Here is an 18,815-nt window from a genome sequence, read left to right as displayed (position 1 = left end):
AGGAGGCGGAGGTTGCAGTGAACCGAGATCGCGCCATTGCACTCCAGCCTGGGTAACAAGAGCGAAACTGCATCTCAAAAAAAAAAAAGTTAAATACAGGTACCCTTTAACCAAGCATTTCCACTTCTAGGGATCTACTTTAGAGAAATACTTGCACATGTGTTCAGAAGGATGTACAAGGATATTCATCATAACTTTGTTTCATAGTAAAAATAGTAAATAACCTAACAGTGACTAAGGGAATGAGATATTATGTACAATAAAGTATATCTGTACATACTAAGAAGAAATGCCCTCCAAGATACATTATTATCATCATCATCATTATTGAGACACAGGGTGTTCGTCTGTCACCCAGACTAGAGTGTAGTGGCTCCATCCTTGCACACTGCAGCCTGGGCTCAAGTGATCTTCCCACCTCAGCATACCTGGCTCCTAACACTTATTATTAAGTAAAAAGGAAAAAGTGCAAGTTGCTTAGCAGCTATCCATTCTGTTCTAACTGTCTGATTATTTCATATAAGTTGTATATGTGTTTATGTTTACATATATGTGTGTATATATGTAAGGCAATTCATGCCTTGTCTTGTGGAATGGTTTTAGGGGAGGAGATGGAGAATTCTAAGTTTTTACTCTATCCATAGCTGTATTGTTTTAATTTATTACAGTGAGTTTCATGTTGTACTTCAAGTTTACTAATTTTGTTTTATGTTGTGTCCAGTCTACTCTTAAGTACATCAAATGAAATCTTAATTTCAGACATGTCATTTAGTTCTAGATTGACCATTTGATTTTTTAAATAAATTCTGATTATTAGGATTATGCATCTTTTCATTCATTTTGCCTTTTTCTGTTTTATTCATTTCCTCCAAATCTGTTGAAATTTGATCCCCAGTGTTGGAGGTGGGGCACAGAGGGAGGTATTTAAGTCTTTGGGGCAGATCCCTCCAGAATGGCTTTGTGCCCTCCCTTGTGATAATGAGTGAGCTCTTGCTCTATTAGTTCACCCAAGGCTGGTTGTTTGAAAGATCCTCCCTCCAGCTGTCTCTCTGACTCCCTCACTATGTCAATCCTTGGTTGTCAAATGGGCTGTCACTAACAATAATCCTACATTTCCTAGTAGTTTCAGTTTCTGACTATTCCATTACACCCACAGTGAAAGAGTAGACAAAAAAAAAAAAAAAAAAAAAATCCGTAGGAGGCTGAAGCAGGCGGATCACCTGAGGTCGGCAGTTCAAGACCAGCCTGACCAACATAGAGAAAACCCATTGCTACTAAAAATACAGAATTACCCAGGCATAGTGGCACATGCCTGTAATCCCAGCTACTTGGGAGGCTGAGGCAGGGGAATCACTTGTACCTGGGAGGTGGAGGTTGCGGTAAGCTGAGATTGTGCCATTGTATTCCATCCTGGGCAACAAGAATGAAACTGTCTCAAAAAAAAAAAAAAAACTCACAAAATTCTTCCACTGAATATTAAAAAATCAATTGCATTTCAATTCACTAGAACCAAAGTTTTAAATAGTAGCTTTTAAAAATTATATTCATAATAGCCACAAAAAAATGTAAGGTTTCTTAGGACAAGATGTGAAAGACCTTTTTGGAGGAATTTGTAAAATTTTATTAGAAGACGTTTAAGGTGACCTAAAGAAAGGAAGTACTCTGCCATGTTTATGAATGGGAAAATAACAGCATATGATATCTTCCCAGAAAATGCATAAATTCTAATTAAAGTCTAAAATTTTTTCCCCATAAAACTAGACAGCTGATTATAATACTGCAAAAATATTGAAAAGGAAAAAAGTAGTCCGTGACACCTAGAAGCTGGACTGGTGCCGTGAGCTAGACCTTGGCATTGCTTTGGGCTAGCATGGTGTTAAGTCTTGTCACTGCTGTAGAGATCCTGGAGGAAGATGGGACTTTACTTCCTGGTTCCTGTGTGCTTCCTCACTTCTTGTTCACATGATACAGCTGCCAGGAGCATGTGTGTGGTGTACCCAGTGGTAGTCACCCTTCACCAAGTTTTGCTCACCAGCCTCAGCCCATTGGCACCCCAGCAGGGGACGTCTGCTCACTACTGTGAGCTGGTGTTGGACTCCTGTTCACCACACTTTGGCCCGTCATGGCTGAGAACCATCTCTGTATGAGGGCAGCCTGATGGACTTTACTGCTACGCCTCAGCCACACTCCACATTCTCTGAATCTCAGCTCTGGGGAGGGATGCTGCCCTCCTACCAAGGTTATTTAATCGTTGAGTACTCTGTCTGAGCCACAGGGTGTCCTTTAGTGTTCTCTTTTGCCCCCTGTTAGTAGTTACTCTCCTTTTACTAGTTAGTAATTCTTCGAATTGCAGTCTTTATTAGAATGTATTTATGAGATAGAATAAATGTTCTTTATTAAAACCACTGGTGTGATTTCTGTCTCTTGACTGGACTCATTACAGGAGGATTAACTGGAGAGGGACAAGAGAACTTTCTGGAGAGTTGGAAAGAAACCACACCCGGGGTGTGGGTATTTCCATTATCAAAATTATACCGCCAAGATTTATGCATTTGAAGTCATATAAATTTTACCTTAAATTGTAATTGATAATAGGTGGGGGAAATTGGTAGATATGTAGATGATATAGGAATCACAGAAGAATAATTGTTGAAACTGGGTGATAGATACATAGGGGTTCCCTATACTATTGTTTATACATGTTTGAAATTTAAAAATCTAAAATGAAAGATAGTCATGGCTGGTCATTTTTTTCTCAGAATGTATGTAGCAAGGGATAGATGGAATGACAGCTTTGATTTGGCTGTATAGTCATTTTCTGTTTGTTTGGTGTATCAGTTATTCATTGCCATGTGATATACAGCGGCTTAAAGCACTTAGTGGCTTACAGCAACAGGAATAATTTAGTTTGCTTAAAAATTGGAAATTCTGGCAAGGTTTTGCAGGGGGTGGAAGATCCACTTTTACGATGATATCTTTTTTTGCATGCCTAGCAAGTTGGTGCTGGCTGTGGCAGGGAGTTCAGCCAGGTCTGTGAACCAGAAGGCTCTTCATCCGGACCTGTCCATGGGCTGCTTAGACTTCCTCACAGTATGGTAGCTGGTTTCTAAGATCAAACCTTCCCAGAGAGAACCAGGTAGAAGTTGTACCATTATTTATGATCTAGGTTTGGAAGTCAGCGTAACATTATTTTCACTTAGATTCAAGGCTAGGGAACGTGAACTCATTTCATGATGGGGAGGCATAACAAAGTCACATTGCAAAAAGAGCATGGAGGATGGGAGATACTCTCATAGCCATTTTGGAAAATGTAATCTGCCATACTTAGCTTGTTCAGGTCAAGTTGGATCTCAAAGCAGTCTCTAAATAGATGTAGATCACAACAGCATCACTTAGTAAGTGGATTTCAACCCTTCTATAATTACCCCTTTTCTTCTTCCTTTCCTATGTTTTCCAGGAGCAGATGTCTACTGGGCATTTACAAGTTGCCTATACAGCATCTACTTCCCTCTTCCTCATATTTCCTACATTCATATTCTATAAGCTGCATCTTCCCCTCACGTAGCCCATTTGCTTCAAGAAAACTGTCTGTCCCCATCTCTGGGATTGGACCCCGACTGGCTTGCAACAACCAGTACATTCAGTTTTCCTGGCCATGATGTTTGTGACCACAGGGAGGTGGGAGGTATAGGATCTTGGGGGAGGGCAATACATGATCCAAGCTGATTTAGATCAGGATGCTAGTTGGATATACTCTTTCTGGATGTTGATGGAAAAGGAATTAGTCCTGGGAACACTGGCAATTACCTGTGTGGCCATAAGGAGAGATAATTTTAGCATGAAGTGGAGTCCACAAAAGGCAGATTGAGGAAATGGAAAGAAACCAGGCCTTAGTGACATTAGTTAACCACTGATTAAACCCTCACTAAACCTTTGAATTCTTAACTTTGAATTTCTTGTAGGAGCTGATAAATTCCATATTAAGTTGAGTTTGTTACTTGAAACCTAAAGCATTTGAAGCAAGATGAGGGGATTATTTCTTATTTGTAACATTTCCTAGGCCCCACAGTATGGCTCATGACTATAATTCCAGCACTTTGACAGTCTGAGGCAGGAAGATTGCTTGAGGGCAGGAGTTTGAAACTAGCCTGGGCAACATAGTGAAACATTGTCTCCACAGGAAAAAAAAAAAGATTGCCTAGATTTGATACTAGGATTCACCAATTATTAATTGGGTGACTTTCAGTTTCCAAATCTCCCTGCTTCAGTTTTCTTCATAGTAAGATTCCAGATTGATGTGATACAGGCCTTTCTTTCTTTTTATCATTATTATACTTTAAGTTCTGGGATACATGTGCAGAATTTACAAGTTTGTTACATAGGTATACATGTGCCATGGTGGTTTGCTGCAGCCATCAACCCATCATCTATATTAGGTATTTCTTCTAATGCTATCCCTCTTCAGGCCCCCCATCCCCCAACAGGCCCCCAGTGTGTGATGTTCTCCCTCCCTATGTTCATGTGTTCTCATTGTTCAACTCCCATTTATGAGCGAGAACATGTGGTGTTTGGGTTTTCTTTTCCTGTGTTAGTTTGTGGAGAATGATGGTTTCTGACTTCATCTATGTCCCTGCAGAAGACATGAACTCATCCTTTTTTTATGGCTGCATAGTATTCCATGGTGTATATGTGCCACATTTTCCTGTCTAATCTATCATCAGTGGGCATTTGGGTTGGTTCCAAGTCTTTGCTATTGTGAATAGAAGCTTTTTGATGTGCTGCTGTATTTGGTTTGCCAGTAGTTTATTGCAGAGTTTCGCATCAATGTTCATCAGTGACACTGGCCTGAAATTTTTTTTTGTTGTTGTGTCTCTGCCAGCTTTTGGCATTAGGATGATGCTGGCCTCATAAAATGAGTTAGGGAGGAGTCCCTTTTTTTCTGTTGTTTAGAATTGTTTCAGATGGAATGGTACCAAGCTCCACTTTGTACCTTTAGTAGAACTCGTCTGTGAATCCATCTGGTCCTGGGCTTTTTTTGTTGGTAGGCTATTAATTACTGCCTCAATTTCAGCATTTGTTATTGGTCTGTTCAGGGATTCGACTTCTTCCTGGTTTAGTCTTGGTAGGGTGTATGTGTCCAGGAATTTATCCATTTCTTCTAGATTTTCTAGTTTGCTTAGAGGTGTTTATAGTATTCTCTGATGGTAGTTTGTATTTCCATGGGATCAGTGGTGATATCCCTTTATCATTTGTTAGTGTGTCTATTTGATTCTTCTCTCTTGTCTCCTTTACTAGTCTGGCTAGCAGTCTATCTAGTTTGTTAATCTTTTCAAAGAACGAGCTCCTGCATTCATTGATTTTTTTGCAGGTTTTTTTGTGTCTCTATCTCCTTCAGTTCTGCTCTGATTTTAGTTACTTCTTGTCTTCTGCTGTCTTTTGAATTTGTTTGCTCTTGCTTCTCTAGTTCTTTTAATTGTGATGTTAGGGTGTTGATTTTAGATCTTTCCTGCTGTCTCCTGTGGGCATTTAGTGCTATAAATTGCCCTCTAAACACTGCTTTAGCTGTGTCCCATGGATTCTTGTATGTTGTGTCTTTGTTCTCATAGGTTTCAAACAACTTATTTACTTCTGCCTTAATTTCGTTATTTACCCAATAGTCACTCAGGAGCATGTTGTTCAGTTTCCATGTAGTAGTGCGGTTTTGAGTGAGTTTCTTAATCCTGAGTTCTAATTTGATTGCACTGTGGTTTGGAGAGACTGTTTTTTATGATTTCCATTCTGTTGCATTTGCTGAGGAGTGTTTTACTTCTAATTATGGGTCTATTTTAGAGTAAGTGCAATGTGGTGCTGAGAACAATGTATATTCTGTTGATTTGGGTTGGAGAGTTCTGTAGATGTCTATTAGGTCTGCTTGGTCCAGAGCTGAGTTCAAGTCCTGAACATCCTTGTTAATTTTCTGTCTTGTTGATCTGTCTAATACTGACAGTGAGGTATTAAAGTCTCCCACTATTATTGTGTGGAAGTCTAAGTCTCTTTGTAGGCCTCTAAGAACTTGCTTTATGAATCTGAGTGCTCCTGTATTGCGTGCATATATATTTAGGATAGTTAGTTCTTCTTGTTACATTGATCCCTTTACCATTATATAATGCCCTTTGTCTCTTTTGGTCTTTGTTGATTTAAAGTCTGTTTTATCAGAGACTAGGATTGCAACCCCTACTTTTTTTGCTTTCCATTTGCTTGGTAAATCTTTCTTCATCCCTTTATTTTGAGCCTATTTGTGTCTTTGCATGTGAGATGTGTCTCCTGAATACAGCACACTGATGGGTCTTGACTTTTTATCTAATTTGCCAGCCTGTGTCTTTTAATTGGGGCATTTAGCCCATTTACATTTAAGGTTAACATAGTTACATGTGAATTTGATCCTGTCATTATGATGCTAGCTGGTTATTTTGCTTGTTAGTTGATGCAGTTTCTTCATAGTGTTGGTGGTCTTTATGATTTGGTATGTTTTTGCTGTGGCTGGTACCAGTTTTTCCTTTCCATATTTAGTGTTTCCCTCAGGAGCTCTTGTAAGGCAGGCTTGCTGGTGACAAAATCTCTCAGCCTTTGCTTGCCTGTAAAGGATTTTATTTCTCCCTCACCTATGAAGTTAGTTTGGCTGGATATGAAATTCTGGGTTGAAAATTCTTTTCTTTAAGATCGTTGAATATTGATCCCACTCTCTTCTGGCTTGTAGGGTTTCTGCAGAGACATCCACTGTTAGTCTGTTGGACTTCCCTTTGTGGATAACTCGACCTTTCTTTTGACTGCCCTTAACATTTTTTCCTTCATTTCAACTTTGGTGAATCTGACGATTATGTGTCTCGGGGATGGTCTTCTCGAGGAGTGTCTTTGTGGTGTTTTCTGTATTTCCTGAATTTGAATGTTGGCCTCTCTTGCTAGGTTGGGGAAGTTCTCCTGGATAATATCCTGAAGAGTGTTTTCCAGCTTGGTTCTATTCTCCCCATCACCTTCAGGTACACGAATCAAATGTAGGTTCCGTCTTTTCACATTGTCCCATATTTCTTGGAGGCTTGCATTGTTCCTTTTCATTCTTTTATCTCTAATCTTGTCTTCATGCTTTATTTCCTTAAGTTGATCTTTAATCTCTGATATCCTTTCTTCCACTTGATTGATTCAGCTATTGATATTTGTGCATGCTTCACGAAGTTCTCATGCTGTGTTTTTCAGCTCCATCAGGTCATTTATGTTCTTCTCTAAACTGGTTATTCTAGTTAGCAAGTCCTCTAATCTTCTTTCAAGGTTCTTAGCTTCCTTGCATTGGATTAGAACATGCTCCTGGCTGGGTGCAGTGGCTCACCTGTAATCCCAGCACTTTGGGAGGCTGAGGCAGGTGGATCATGAAGTCAGGAGATTGAGACCATCCTGGCCAACATGGTGAAACCCCATCTCTACTAAAAATACAAAAATTAGTTGGGTGTGGTGGCATGTGCCTGTAGTCCCAGCTGCTCGGGAGGCTGAGGCAGGAGAATCACTTGAACCCGGGAGGCAGAGGTTGCAGTAAGCCAAGATTGTGCCACTGTACTCCAGACTGGTGACAGAGCAGGACTCTGTCTCAAAAAGAAAAAAAGAAACATGCTCCTTTAGCTTGGAGAGTTTGTTATTACCCACCTTCTGAAGTCGATGTCTGTCAATTTGTCAAACTTTTTCTCCATCCACTTTTTTTTCCTTGCTAGTGAGGAATTTTGATCCTTTGGAAGAGCAGAAGTGTTCTGGTTTTTGGAATTTTCAGCCTTTTTTGTGCTCATTTTTCCTCATCTTCGTGTATTAATCTACCTTTGGTCTTTGATGTTGGTGACCTTTGGATGGGGTTTCTGTGTGGATGTCCCTTTTGTTGATGTTGATGCTATTCCTTTCCGTTTGTTAGTTTCCCTTCTTACAGTCAGGCCCCTCTGCTGCAGGTCTGCTAGAGTTTGTTGGAGGTCCACTCCAGACCTTGTTTGTTTGGGTATCACCAGCAGGGACTGCAGAACAGCAAAGATTGCTGCCTATTCTTTCCTCTGAAGCTTCACCCCAGAAGGGCACCTGACAGGTGGCAGCTGGAGCTCTCCCATACGAGGTGTCTGTCGATCCCTGCTGGGACATTTCTCCCAGTCAGGAGGCACAGAGGTCAGGGACCCACTTGAGGAGGCAGTCTGTCCCTTAGCAGACCTCAAGTACTGTGCTGGGAGATCTGCTTCTCTCTTCAGAGCCATCAGGCAGGGAAATTTAAGTCTGCTGAAGCTGCACCCACAGCCGCCCCTTCCTTCAAGTGCTCTGTCCCAGGGAGATGGGAGTTTTATCTACAAGCCCCTGACAGGGGTTGCTGCCTTTCTTTCGGAGATGCCCTGCTCAGAGGGGAGGAATCTAGAGAGGCAGTCTGTCTATAGCAGTTTTGGCAAGCTGTGATGGGCTTCACCCAGTTTGATCTTCCTAGCAGCTTTGTTTACACTGTGAGGGGAAAACCACCTACTCAAGCCTCAGTAATGGTGGACGCCCCTATCCCCACCAAGCTCAAGAGTCCCAGGTCGACTTCAGACTGCTGTACTGGCAGCGAGTATTTTAAGCCAGTAGCTCTTAGCTTTCTGGTCTCCATGGGGATGGGATCTGTTGAGCTAGACCACTTGGCTCTCTGGCTTCAGCCCTCTTTCCAGGGGAGTTAATGGTTCTGTCTTGCTGATGTTCCAGGTGCCACTGGGGTATGAGAAAAAACTCCTGCAGCTAGCTTGGTGTCTGCCCAAATGGCCGCCCAGTTTTGTGCTTGAAATCAGGGCCATGATGGTGTAGGCACCTGAGGGAATCTCCTGGTCTTTGGGTTGTGAAGAACATGGGAAAAGCATAGTATCTGGGGTGGAATGCACCATTTCTCATGACACAGTTCCTCATGGCTTCCCTTGGCTAGGGAAGGGAGTTCACAAGACCCCTTGCACTTTCCAGGTGAGGTGATGCCCCATCTGCTTCGGCTCCCCCTCTGTGGGCTGCACCTACTGTCTAACCAGTCCCAGTCAGATGAGTCAGGTACCTCAGTTGGAAATGCAGAAATCACCCGCCTTCTGCATTGATCTCACTGGGACCTGCAGACCAGAGCTGTTTCTATTCAGCCATCCTGCCAACTACCCTCCAAAACATTTTAAAATGGCCTATGCCCTTATTTTCTAGTGTGCAAGGAAGAGCCATTGTGAAAGGGAAAAGTAGGAAAAGAAAATAGCACACTGTGTCCTCAGGCAGATCAGTTTTAGTAAAGAATACAGTAATCTGTCTGTATCTATGGAGGATTGGTTCCAAGACCTTCCTTGGAGACCAGCAATAGAGAATGCTCAGATTCCTGATAAAAAGTGGCATAGCATTTGTATATAACCTATGTACATCCTCTTGTATACGTTAAATCCTCTTTAGATTCCGTATATCTAATGCAATGCAAATGCTATGTAAGTAGATGGTATACTGTATCATTTAGGGAATGATGACAAGGAAGAGCATTCTATGTGTGTTTAGTGCAGATCAAACTTTTTTTCGAATATTTTTGATTTGTGGTTGCTTGAATCTGTGGATGCAGGACCCATGGATATGGAGGGCCAACTTGCATAGGAAAGGTGAGGATCTGAAAGTGAATCCTTTATACTATTCCTGCCCATGTAATCTTTCAAAAACCTTTGTGGGCTCTTGGAGATTGACACACCCAGCCTAAACACTGCTGGATTGTAGGTTCAATTCAAGTTAAACAATTAACTTAATTTTTTGAACAGATGAGGCACTTGACACCAGCCAACTTTTTTTGGGGGGGAACAGCAAGAGTGGTCACTTGAGTGGGGTACGCTAGGACATTCTGTCAGCAAATATTTGCTGGGCCTCTACCTTGTGCTAAACACATGTTAAAAGCACCTCAATGGCTTCAACCACTTGGAGCTGTGACTCTCAGAGTGTCTGTAGCCCAAGCAAGTCTCCTGAGCTCTCTGAGCATTTACCCATTTGGGATGAGATTATACATTGATAATACCTTTTGGGAAAACAGTTCTGAAATATTTATGAAGATCTTTAATATATGCCTTTTGATTTTGTATTTTAATAGAAATCTGTTTTGGAGAAAAATAGTAAGAGATGAAGTTATTTACATTTAATCATTAAGATTCATGAAAAATATATTTTAGAAATTCTAAGTTTTTTTTTTTTTTTTAAATATTTATGAAGATACTCAGAGCCTGAACCTAGGTAGAAATTGTAGGAAAACTAAGTATTGCCTTCTCATACCTCACTCTCCCTGTATTCTTCATTTCTGTCTCTGAGAGCTCTGAGATACTCTTTCTACCACTGTGGGAGTTAACTTAATATGCCCTGTATTTTCAGATATACTCTTTCCCAAAGGCATTTGTGTTTTCAAAGAGATTATTATGATAGGAGCTCACATCATGAAGCCTTTTGGTAGACTTTCAGACAGTGGGTCATCCAGAAAAAACATGGAAATCCTAGTTTCTCCCTCAATTTTCTACTAGGTAGAAGTCAGCGCATTGTTTACAGGCAAACAAGGACTGCCCCATAAGGACCAAAGATGAGCTAGATATTATGGTCTACAAAAATATTAGGCAGATACACCTAGCAATTATATCTGAGAGGAAGAAAGTACCTTTCAAATGGTGAGCTCCAATTTCAGTTTAGCATTTAGGGAAAATGAAAAGAGTTTGCAAAACCAGATCTGTTCAGCAGAGGGGGTACTTAATCTACAAATCATGATTTTAAAGCAAAGGTTTTTTTGTTGTTTTTTTTTTAAATTATGATTTTATGAGAAGTTTTTATGTTTCTTTCAAGGTTATGTTGCCAATCGGGTATTTTTTTAAAGAGACTAATTTTGTTGCACATATTTGTCAGAGATGCAAGAATGAGGAATTACTGATTATATGAGCAACGGACCGCCCTACCCATTTAGGAGAGGAGGAGCTGGATACACTAACTCATTTTACTGGAACTTGGGCAGGAAGGCTGTGGCTTCTCCGGAGGACAGTTATCTTTGCTGAATTCCCTCAGCCTTTCCAGGCAGTTCACACATGTAATTGCTGAGATAAGTCCACAGGACACTAAACAAAGAAAAGCACATGATTTATTATTTTTCCAAACAGTTTTCTTAGAGGGGATGAGACGGCTGGGACTGCTTCCCCACTGGGACAGGCCCAGTTCGGCAGGTATCAGAGTCCTTTTTCTTCCTCTCACCTCACAGAGCCTGCTGCTCCTCCCCTGTCCAGTCTGCTTTAAAAACCCTCAAGTCTGGTTCCAAGGTGCATCTTCCTCTTCCTACTTTGAAGCCAGTTGGCCTTTTGTTCTATTCCTTCAGGAATCTTTCATTTATAGAGTTTCTAAAATAAAATTTTGCCACTGTCTGTTTCAGTGTTAAAAAGACATAAAAGCCCCTTTATTTTCAAAATTATAAATTACTAACTTACATAAATACAAATTAAGGTATCTCCCAGAACAACAGTGTGCCACCTCCATCTCCATCCCACACGGGGATGGTGATCATTTGTGAGATACTGCTTTAGATATGTTTCAGAGGTTGGGGTAGGGGATAGGGAAATGGAAGGGACATTGAACAGCGTTTGTCTATTTCTTCACCTACTGAGGGCTCCACAAGTATTTGATAATTACTTTTATCTCTGCAATTTTGGAGTAGTTATTATTTTTTATTTTATTGAGACGGAGTCTTGCTCTGTCACTCAGGCCGGAGTGCAGTGGCGCGATCTCAGCTCACTGCAACCTCCACCTCCCAGGTTCAAGTGATTCTCTTGCCTCAGCCTCCCGAGGAGCTGGGATTACAGGCGCCCGCCACATTTTTGTATTTGTAGTAGAGATGGGGTTTCACCATCTTGGCCAGGCTGGTCTTGAACTCCTGACCTCATGATCCACCCAGCTTGGCCTCCCACAGTGCTGGGATTACAGACATGAGCCACTGCGCCCGGCTGGAGTAATTATTTTTTATATTATAGTATTACTATTTCAGCCCTCAGTATATTTCACTATGTTATATCTGAGTATCTGAAAAGCTAAACAAGACTTGCTCTCTTAAGTGTTTTGTTTTGTGTGTCCAGCCAGGGTTATAATAGTTACTATCTTGTCATTTATATTTGAACTATTGGTCAATTAATTTTTCTCCTAGCCATTTTCCACCAAATGCTTTTGTCCTAACACCTTCCATTAGGTGTGTTTTAAGTCAGAGTCAGTCTCTCTTTCTCTCTCTGTCATCACACTGGGCTTTGAGTAGTGTAACGGAATATTTTCAATTTCTTTTCTCTATGTCCAAATGTTTTCCTCTAATGAAGCTGATAATTAGCAGTGGAATGTTTAAAAATATTGATGGACCAGGCACAGTGGCTCATACCTATAATCCCAGCACTTTGGGAGGCTGAGAGGAAGGAGGATCACTTGAGGCCAGGAGTTCAGGACTAGCCTGGGCAACAGAGTGAGACTCCATTTCAACAACAGAATTAAGCAGGTGTGGTGGCACATGCCTGTAGTCCTTGCTACTTGGGAGACTGAGATGGGAGGATTGCTTGAGCCCAAGAGCTTGCGGTTAAAATGAGTTGATTGTGCCACTGCACTCCAGCCTGGGCTACAGGACAAGACCTTGTCTCAAAACAAAAAAAGTGATAGCTTGCTATCATCATCTATTGAGTGCCTTTTCTGTGTTAGACACTATTCAAACCAGTGTTTAATTTTCATGATAGCCATATGGCATATGAACTTTTTTTAAATCCCATTTTTTTAAGGAAACAGAAACAGAGACATAATTTGTCAATGGTTGCATGGTAGAAGATTGCAGATCCCACATTTAAACCAGTGGACTCTATTCTTTGCATTATCTTACTTCCTGAAGGATACATAATAGCAGAAAGGAGTGGGAACAACAGTCCTAGATAAACCCATGTTTGTCCTCAGGGCCTAGAACATCCTTCAGAATAGATGAAAATTATTGGGAGCTGAGTTTAGGAGAGTAGAGCCAAAAGAAAGTGAGGATTATGTAATTGTTTGTGAACTTACAAGCTTGAGAGAGCCAATCTAATAATTAACTCATGGAGTTTTTTGTCCTTGATTGTTAAGTTTTTAATGAGAATATTATCAATAACAAGGCCCTGATTAATGTTTTTGAGAGTCAAACATTAATTTTGTGGGAATGTTGGCTAATTTTGCTCGTGCTTACGATAAAGACTAAGTTAATGGTTTTGTGATTTTTATTTTAATTGGGCAAGGAAAAAGCTATTGATTCATTAGCTGGGCTGTCTTATTGGAATGTAGCTATGCACACTGTTCACTCATTGTTACATAAAATGTCATGCTGTGCTATTTTGTCCAAGGCAAAAAGACAGTGAGATTTCTTTCTTTATTATTATTTTTTGAGACAGGGCCTTTCTCTGTCAACAATGCTGGAGTACAGTGTTATGATAATAACTCACTGCAGCCTTGAACTCCTGGCGTCAAGCAATCCTCCCACCTCACCCTCCCAGGTAGCTAGGACTACAGGTACACACCGCTATGCTCAGCTAATTTTTAAAACAATTTTTGTATTTTTGTAAAGATGGGTTCTCACTGTGTTGCCCAGTGTAGTCCTGAACTCCTATCCTCAAGCAAACTTCCCACCTGGTCTCCTAAAGTGGTAGGATTATAGGCATGAGCCATCACACCTGGCCAACAGTGAAATTTCTTATGTGAAAAGCGTGCATTTCAACTCTGCTCATTCCATATGCCTTTATTAGCATTTTAGAGACTTATCTTCTCAACCTGACTTAACTTCTGCAGGATAGCTTTCCAGGAAAAGCAGTTTATTACATGTGGAGGTTATAAATATATATGCAACTTCTGACATACATTAACCAGTCCTCAGCTTTCTTAAAAATATATCATAATGCTGAACTTCATTTAGGCACTCATTCTTGGATAGCAGTATGCATAAGAATCACCTGGAGAAGTTAGTAAAATGCAGGTTCCTACTCTCCATTCTCAGAGACAAATTCATTCTCCAGTTGATTCTGATGTAGATGTCCTCAGAGTGCCAGAATAAGATGGAGAAAAGGATGTAGAGTAGGGAGTACAAAAACTCAATACTCTAGAGACCCAGGCACAGAGTGCTAGAGAGCAGATGGGCTTTTCACCAGGGATATTGAGAGAGCTGTGGGAAGTCTGATTGCCCTCCAGATAATAGAAGGCTTTGGCCCTTTTGTTCGGTCCCCATAGAACCCATTTTGCTGGCTCTTTAGGTAATAGATGACTGTTCAAATTCAGGCTGCAACTGTGGTGAGACCACTAATCTCCTGTACAACTATAGTCTGTTGGTTTGGGGAAAAAGGAAGTAAGTCTGCAGGTGGCTGAGCACTTATGAGCAGTTAGTATGGGCTCAGTCTGAAGGCAGAGCTGGAGAGGGAGAGGGATCTAAATCTCACCATTGTGCCATTCTCGTGAGGGCTGAGCTTCCTGCTTGCAGGCTGTGTACTAAGAAGAGGAGCATGGAGCTATTGCAAAGGGGGAGGCTGTATTATGCAGGGTCCAATTAGGAGAATTGACCTTTTTTAGTTTTGGAAGAGCACTATGAGAATTGTTGAGAGTCTAAGACAAGACCCCAGGCCTAGATCTGCTGACATTTGGCTTATGGAGGTAGAGAGAACTGCTCTGTGTAACTCAAGTGACGGAGTTATTTTGTTCTGGAAATACAGGATCAAGTGAAAAAGCCTGCAGGAGTGGGTCCAAAGCATCCCGACTACCCCAACACGTATACTAGGCCCCACCAGAAAACAGTGAACCACAAAGGGAAAGAGAAATGTTGATGGAGAATTCCAGGTGGTTTCTGTGGGAGGTATTCTGCAGACCTTTTCATCTGTCTCAAATGGAGAAAACGTCAATAATTGTGTATATCTTGCCAACATGTTTAATGAGAAGTTTCTTCTTTTGGGAGGACCTCATGAGGAAAATGAGACAACTTTTTGAGTTCCATATATGTGCTTTAAACAGTATCTTAGATCCAGCAAACCCATTGTTTCTCACCTATGGGTACTGAGCTACAATTTTTGAAATGTATATACTCTGTAGATGTTGTGAATGATAAAATATAAATGTATTTTTAGGAGTTCTTAAATTCACACATTTTAATCATGGATTTTCTCAATCTCTTTTATGGTTGGGTCTAAGGAACTTTTTGGCGAAAAAAAAACAAAACCAAAACCCTATGAGTTTCTCATACTTTAAAAGGCTAGAAACCCCTGATGTAAAACATCACAGTTATGTCTTTAGATTGGCTATAGAGAACGTACTTCTCACATAATGCAAACCATCTCAGTACAGTGACTTTTTTGTGTTTTTTATGATGAATTTTTAGAAAGATGCAAGATAAACTTCATTTTTGTTTTACTTTAGCAAAATATTAACACTGAATAAATATAGAAGGCTATGTAAAAACACATTTACTTTAAATTGTAACATTATTTGAGTTTTTAACTGTATGAAAAAAAGTTTGCTGCTGCTAGGGTAAACAGGCAACCCACAGAGTAGGCAAAAATCTGTACATCCAAAAAGGACTAATATCCAGAATGTACAAGAACTCAAACAAATTAGCAAGAAAAAAACAATCCCATCAAAAAGTGGGCTAAGGACATAAATAGACAGTTTTCAAAAGAAATACAAATGGCCAACAAACATAGGAAAAAATGTTCAACGTCATTTATTATTAGGCAAATGAAATTCAAAACCACAATGTGATACCGTCTTACTTCTGCAAGAATGGCCATAATAAAAAAAATTAAAAATAGTAGATGTTGGTATGGCTGCAGTGAAAAGGGAATACTTCTGCACTGCTGGTGAAAATGTAAACTAGGCTGGGTGCGGTGGCTCACACCTGTAATCCCAACACTTTTTGGGAGGCTGAGGCAGGCGGATCACCTGAGGTCAGGAGTTTAAGACCAGCCTGGCCAACATGGTGAAACCCCGTCTCTACTAAAAATACAAAAATTAGCTGGGCATGGTGGCAGGCTCCTGTAATCCCAGCTACTTGGGAGGCTGAGGTTGGGGAATTGCTTGAAGTGGGGAGGTGGAGGTTGCAGTGAGCCAGGATCGCACCATTGCACTCCAGCCTGGACAACAAGAGCGAGACTCCAAAAAAAAAAAAAAAGGAAACTAGTACAACCACTATGGAAAACAGTGTGGAGAGTCCTTAAAGAACTAAAAGTAGAACTACCATTTGATCGGTAGTGGGATAGTGATTCCACTGCTGGGTATCTACCCAGAGGAAAAGGCATTATTATACAGAAAAAATACTTGCACACATGTTTATAGCAGCACAATTCACAATTGCAAAAATATGGAACCAGCCCAAATGCCCATCAATCAATGATTGGATAAAATAATTGTGAAATATATATATCTCACATCATATATATCCTGCTGCTTAGCCATGAAAAGGAAAAAAATAATGGCATTCATAGCAACCTGGATGGAATTGGAGACCATTATTCTAAGTGAAGTAACTCAGGAATGGAAAACCAAACGTCATATGTTCTCACTCATAAATGGGAGCTAAGCTATGAGGATGCAAAGACATAGAATGATATAATGGACTTTGGGGACTTGGGGGCAAGAGTGGGAGGGGGTTGAGGGATAAAATACTACAAATTGGGTTCAGTGTATATTGCTCAGGCGATAGGTGCACCAAAATCTCACAAATCACCACTAAAGAACTTACTCAGATACCACCTGTTCCCCAGAAACTTATGGAAATAAATAATTATGAACAAACAAACGACCCAAAACACATTGAACAAAAAAAGTTATCTGCTGCTTAGTAAAAACATGAAAATTCAGAAACATTGATGCCATTTCCTTTTCTTCCCCAGGCACTATTATGTGGTATACTTGTTACATGTCCTGAGGATCCACTGAGGTTTTTAGAGGGAATGATCATGGTTATAATCAAAAGTGGTCTTCAGAATCTTCTTTGGTAAGTGTTGTTTTGATTTGTGATGGGGAAACATTTTATTTTGAAGGAATCTTTTATTGTACAGTAACAAATAAGGGCTTGCCAATGACTGCTTCCAATCTCAAGATTGTTAAGGAATTCCTCCACAGGCTTTTCAGTTCCAAAGACACAAACCTGAATAATTTGCCCACCATGTCTCAATTTGAGAAATACGATGTACTCTGATCAGTAACGTGTTCATAGAGCCAGTTTATTTCAAGATGGGAATGAGGAAAGGGAGGCATATTCTCCTTTGGGGGACACAGCAAAATCTTGTGAGAGTGGTTTGAAAAAGTCCTCTGGGTGATTCTGATCTGCTTCTCTGAAGGGGAAATGTCTTTTCCTTCTCCTTCCTTTCATTCTGTCTACAAGAATCACTGATTTAACTATGGAACTAACTACCCTAAAATGAAATTAATTTTGACTGTGTTTTATGATGTTATTAAAGGGATATGTGCATTGCTCCATCAATGAAACCAAACATTCGAAGATTGTCTGAAACTTACCTGGAACAACTTTTTGAATTGGATGATCAGCTGGTAATTATTAGTAACCAAGAATACTCAAATATGTATCTTAAGCTTTGATGGAATTTTCCAAATACATTTTATATTTTATGGGAGGTGTGAGGTCAGACTTTTTGGTGTTGGGACAACTGAGAAAAAATGAAGGAATAGCTATACACATACACAGATGCACACAAAACCACACTCATAGTAACCTTCCCAAATTTTCAGGAAATATTTACAAAGGCATTTGTTCCTTCTCTTTCTGATAAAATCTTTCCATTAGGTTTCCCCGCTTTTCTCTTTCTCCTTCTCTTCCTCTCATGCATCTTTATAAAGATAAAAATAGCATTATGGAAAGCTTTACAAGAGGATGTTTTCTTTCCTTTCTAATCTGCGTTTTTCAGTGTTCCATTCCACCATCCATTCTCTCTGCTGTCTGCCTTCTCAGATTAGGATGCAGACAATCATGCTCGTAATGACATGACCAAGACATTAATGACATCTAGCTTAAAAGCCAGATCTCATTGTTGCTGAAAACCAGTGCCAGCAGCTGGTTTTGATCCTGTAAAGAGGTCAAGGAAGTAATTCAGGACATGAAGCCTTTAGAACAAAGATTGTTTAAGAGAAGCGAATAGAGCAAAAGGCATGTGAAGAGAGAAATACTAACACAAATTAGATATGTGTGGGACCATGTGTGATACGTCTTTTTTTTTTTGACACGGAGTCTTGCTCTGCCACCTGGGCTGGAGAGCAGTGTCACCATCTTGGCTCACTGCAACCACCACCTCCCGGGTTCAAGCGATTCTCCTGTCTCAGCCTCCCGAGCAGCTGGGATTACAGGCATAACGCCATCACGCCTGGCTAATTTTTTGTGTATTAGTAGAGATGGGGTTTCACCATGTTGCCCGGGCTGGTTTTGAGCTCCTGAGCTAAGGTAATCCACTCGCCTTGGCCTCCCAAAGTGCTAGGATTACAGTGTGAGCCACTGTGCCTGGCTCATGTGTGATACCTCTTTTTTTTTGAGATGGAGTCTTGCTCTATCGTCCAGGCTACATGATCTCGGCTCACTGCAACATCCACCTCCAAGGTTCTACTGATTCTCCTGCCTCTGCCTCCCGAGTAGCTGGGATTATAGGTGCCTGCCACTGTGTCTGGCTAATTTTTTGTATTTTGGTGGAGATGGGGTTTCACCATGTTGCCCGGGCTGCTCTTGAACTCCTGAGCTATTAGGCAATCCACCTGCCTTGGCCTCCCAAAGTGCTAGGATTACAGGCATGAGCCATTGC

General features: G+C 40.7%; 1 protein-coding gene across 1 annotated transcript in view; it reads left to right on the top strand.

Moving 5' to 3' along the window:
• The window catches only part of FBXL13 (F-box and leucine rich repeat protein 13), a 247,122-nt gene that overhangs the window by 1,806 nt on the left and 226,501 nt on the right, over positions 1–18,815 (top strand). Inside the window, exons 2-3 of the mRNA XM_037736579.1 lie at positions 16,899–17,002; positions 17,469–17,559. Of these exons, the coding sequence (XP_037592507.1) occupies positions 16,899–17,002; positions 17,469–17,559 (195 nt within the window). The remainder of the gene's footprint in view (positions 1–16,898; positions 17,003–17,468; positions 17,560–18,815) is intronic.

This window comes from Cebus imitator, unplaced genomic scaffold (assembly GCF_001604975.1).
Source record: "Cebus imitator isolate Cc_AM_T3 unplaced genomic scaffold, Cebus_imitator-1.0 Scaffold26, whole genome shotgun sequence".
NCBI classification, from domain to species: Eukaryota; Metazoa; Chordata; class Mammalia; order Primates; family Cebidae; genus Cebus; species Cebus imitator.
Note: the sequence above shows the minus strand (reverse complement) of the source record. Positions and strands in the feature narration are given on the sequence as shown.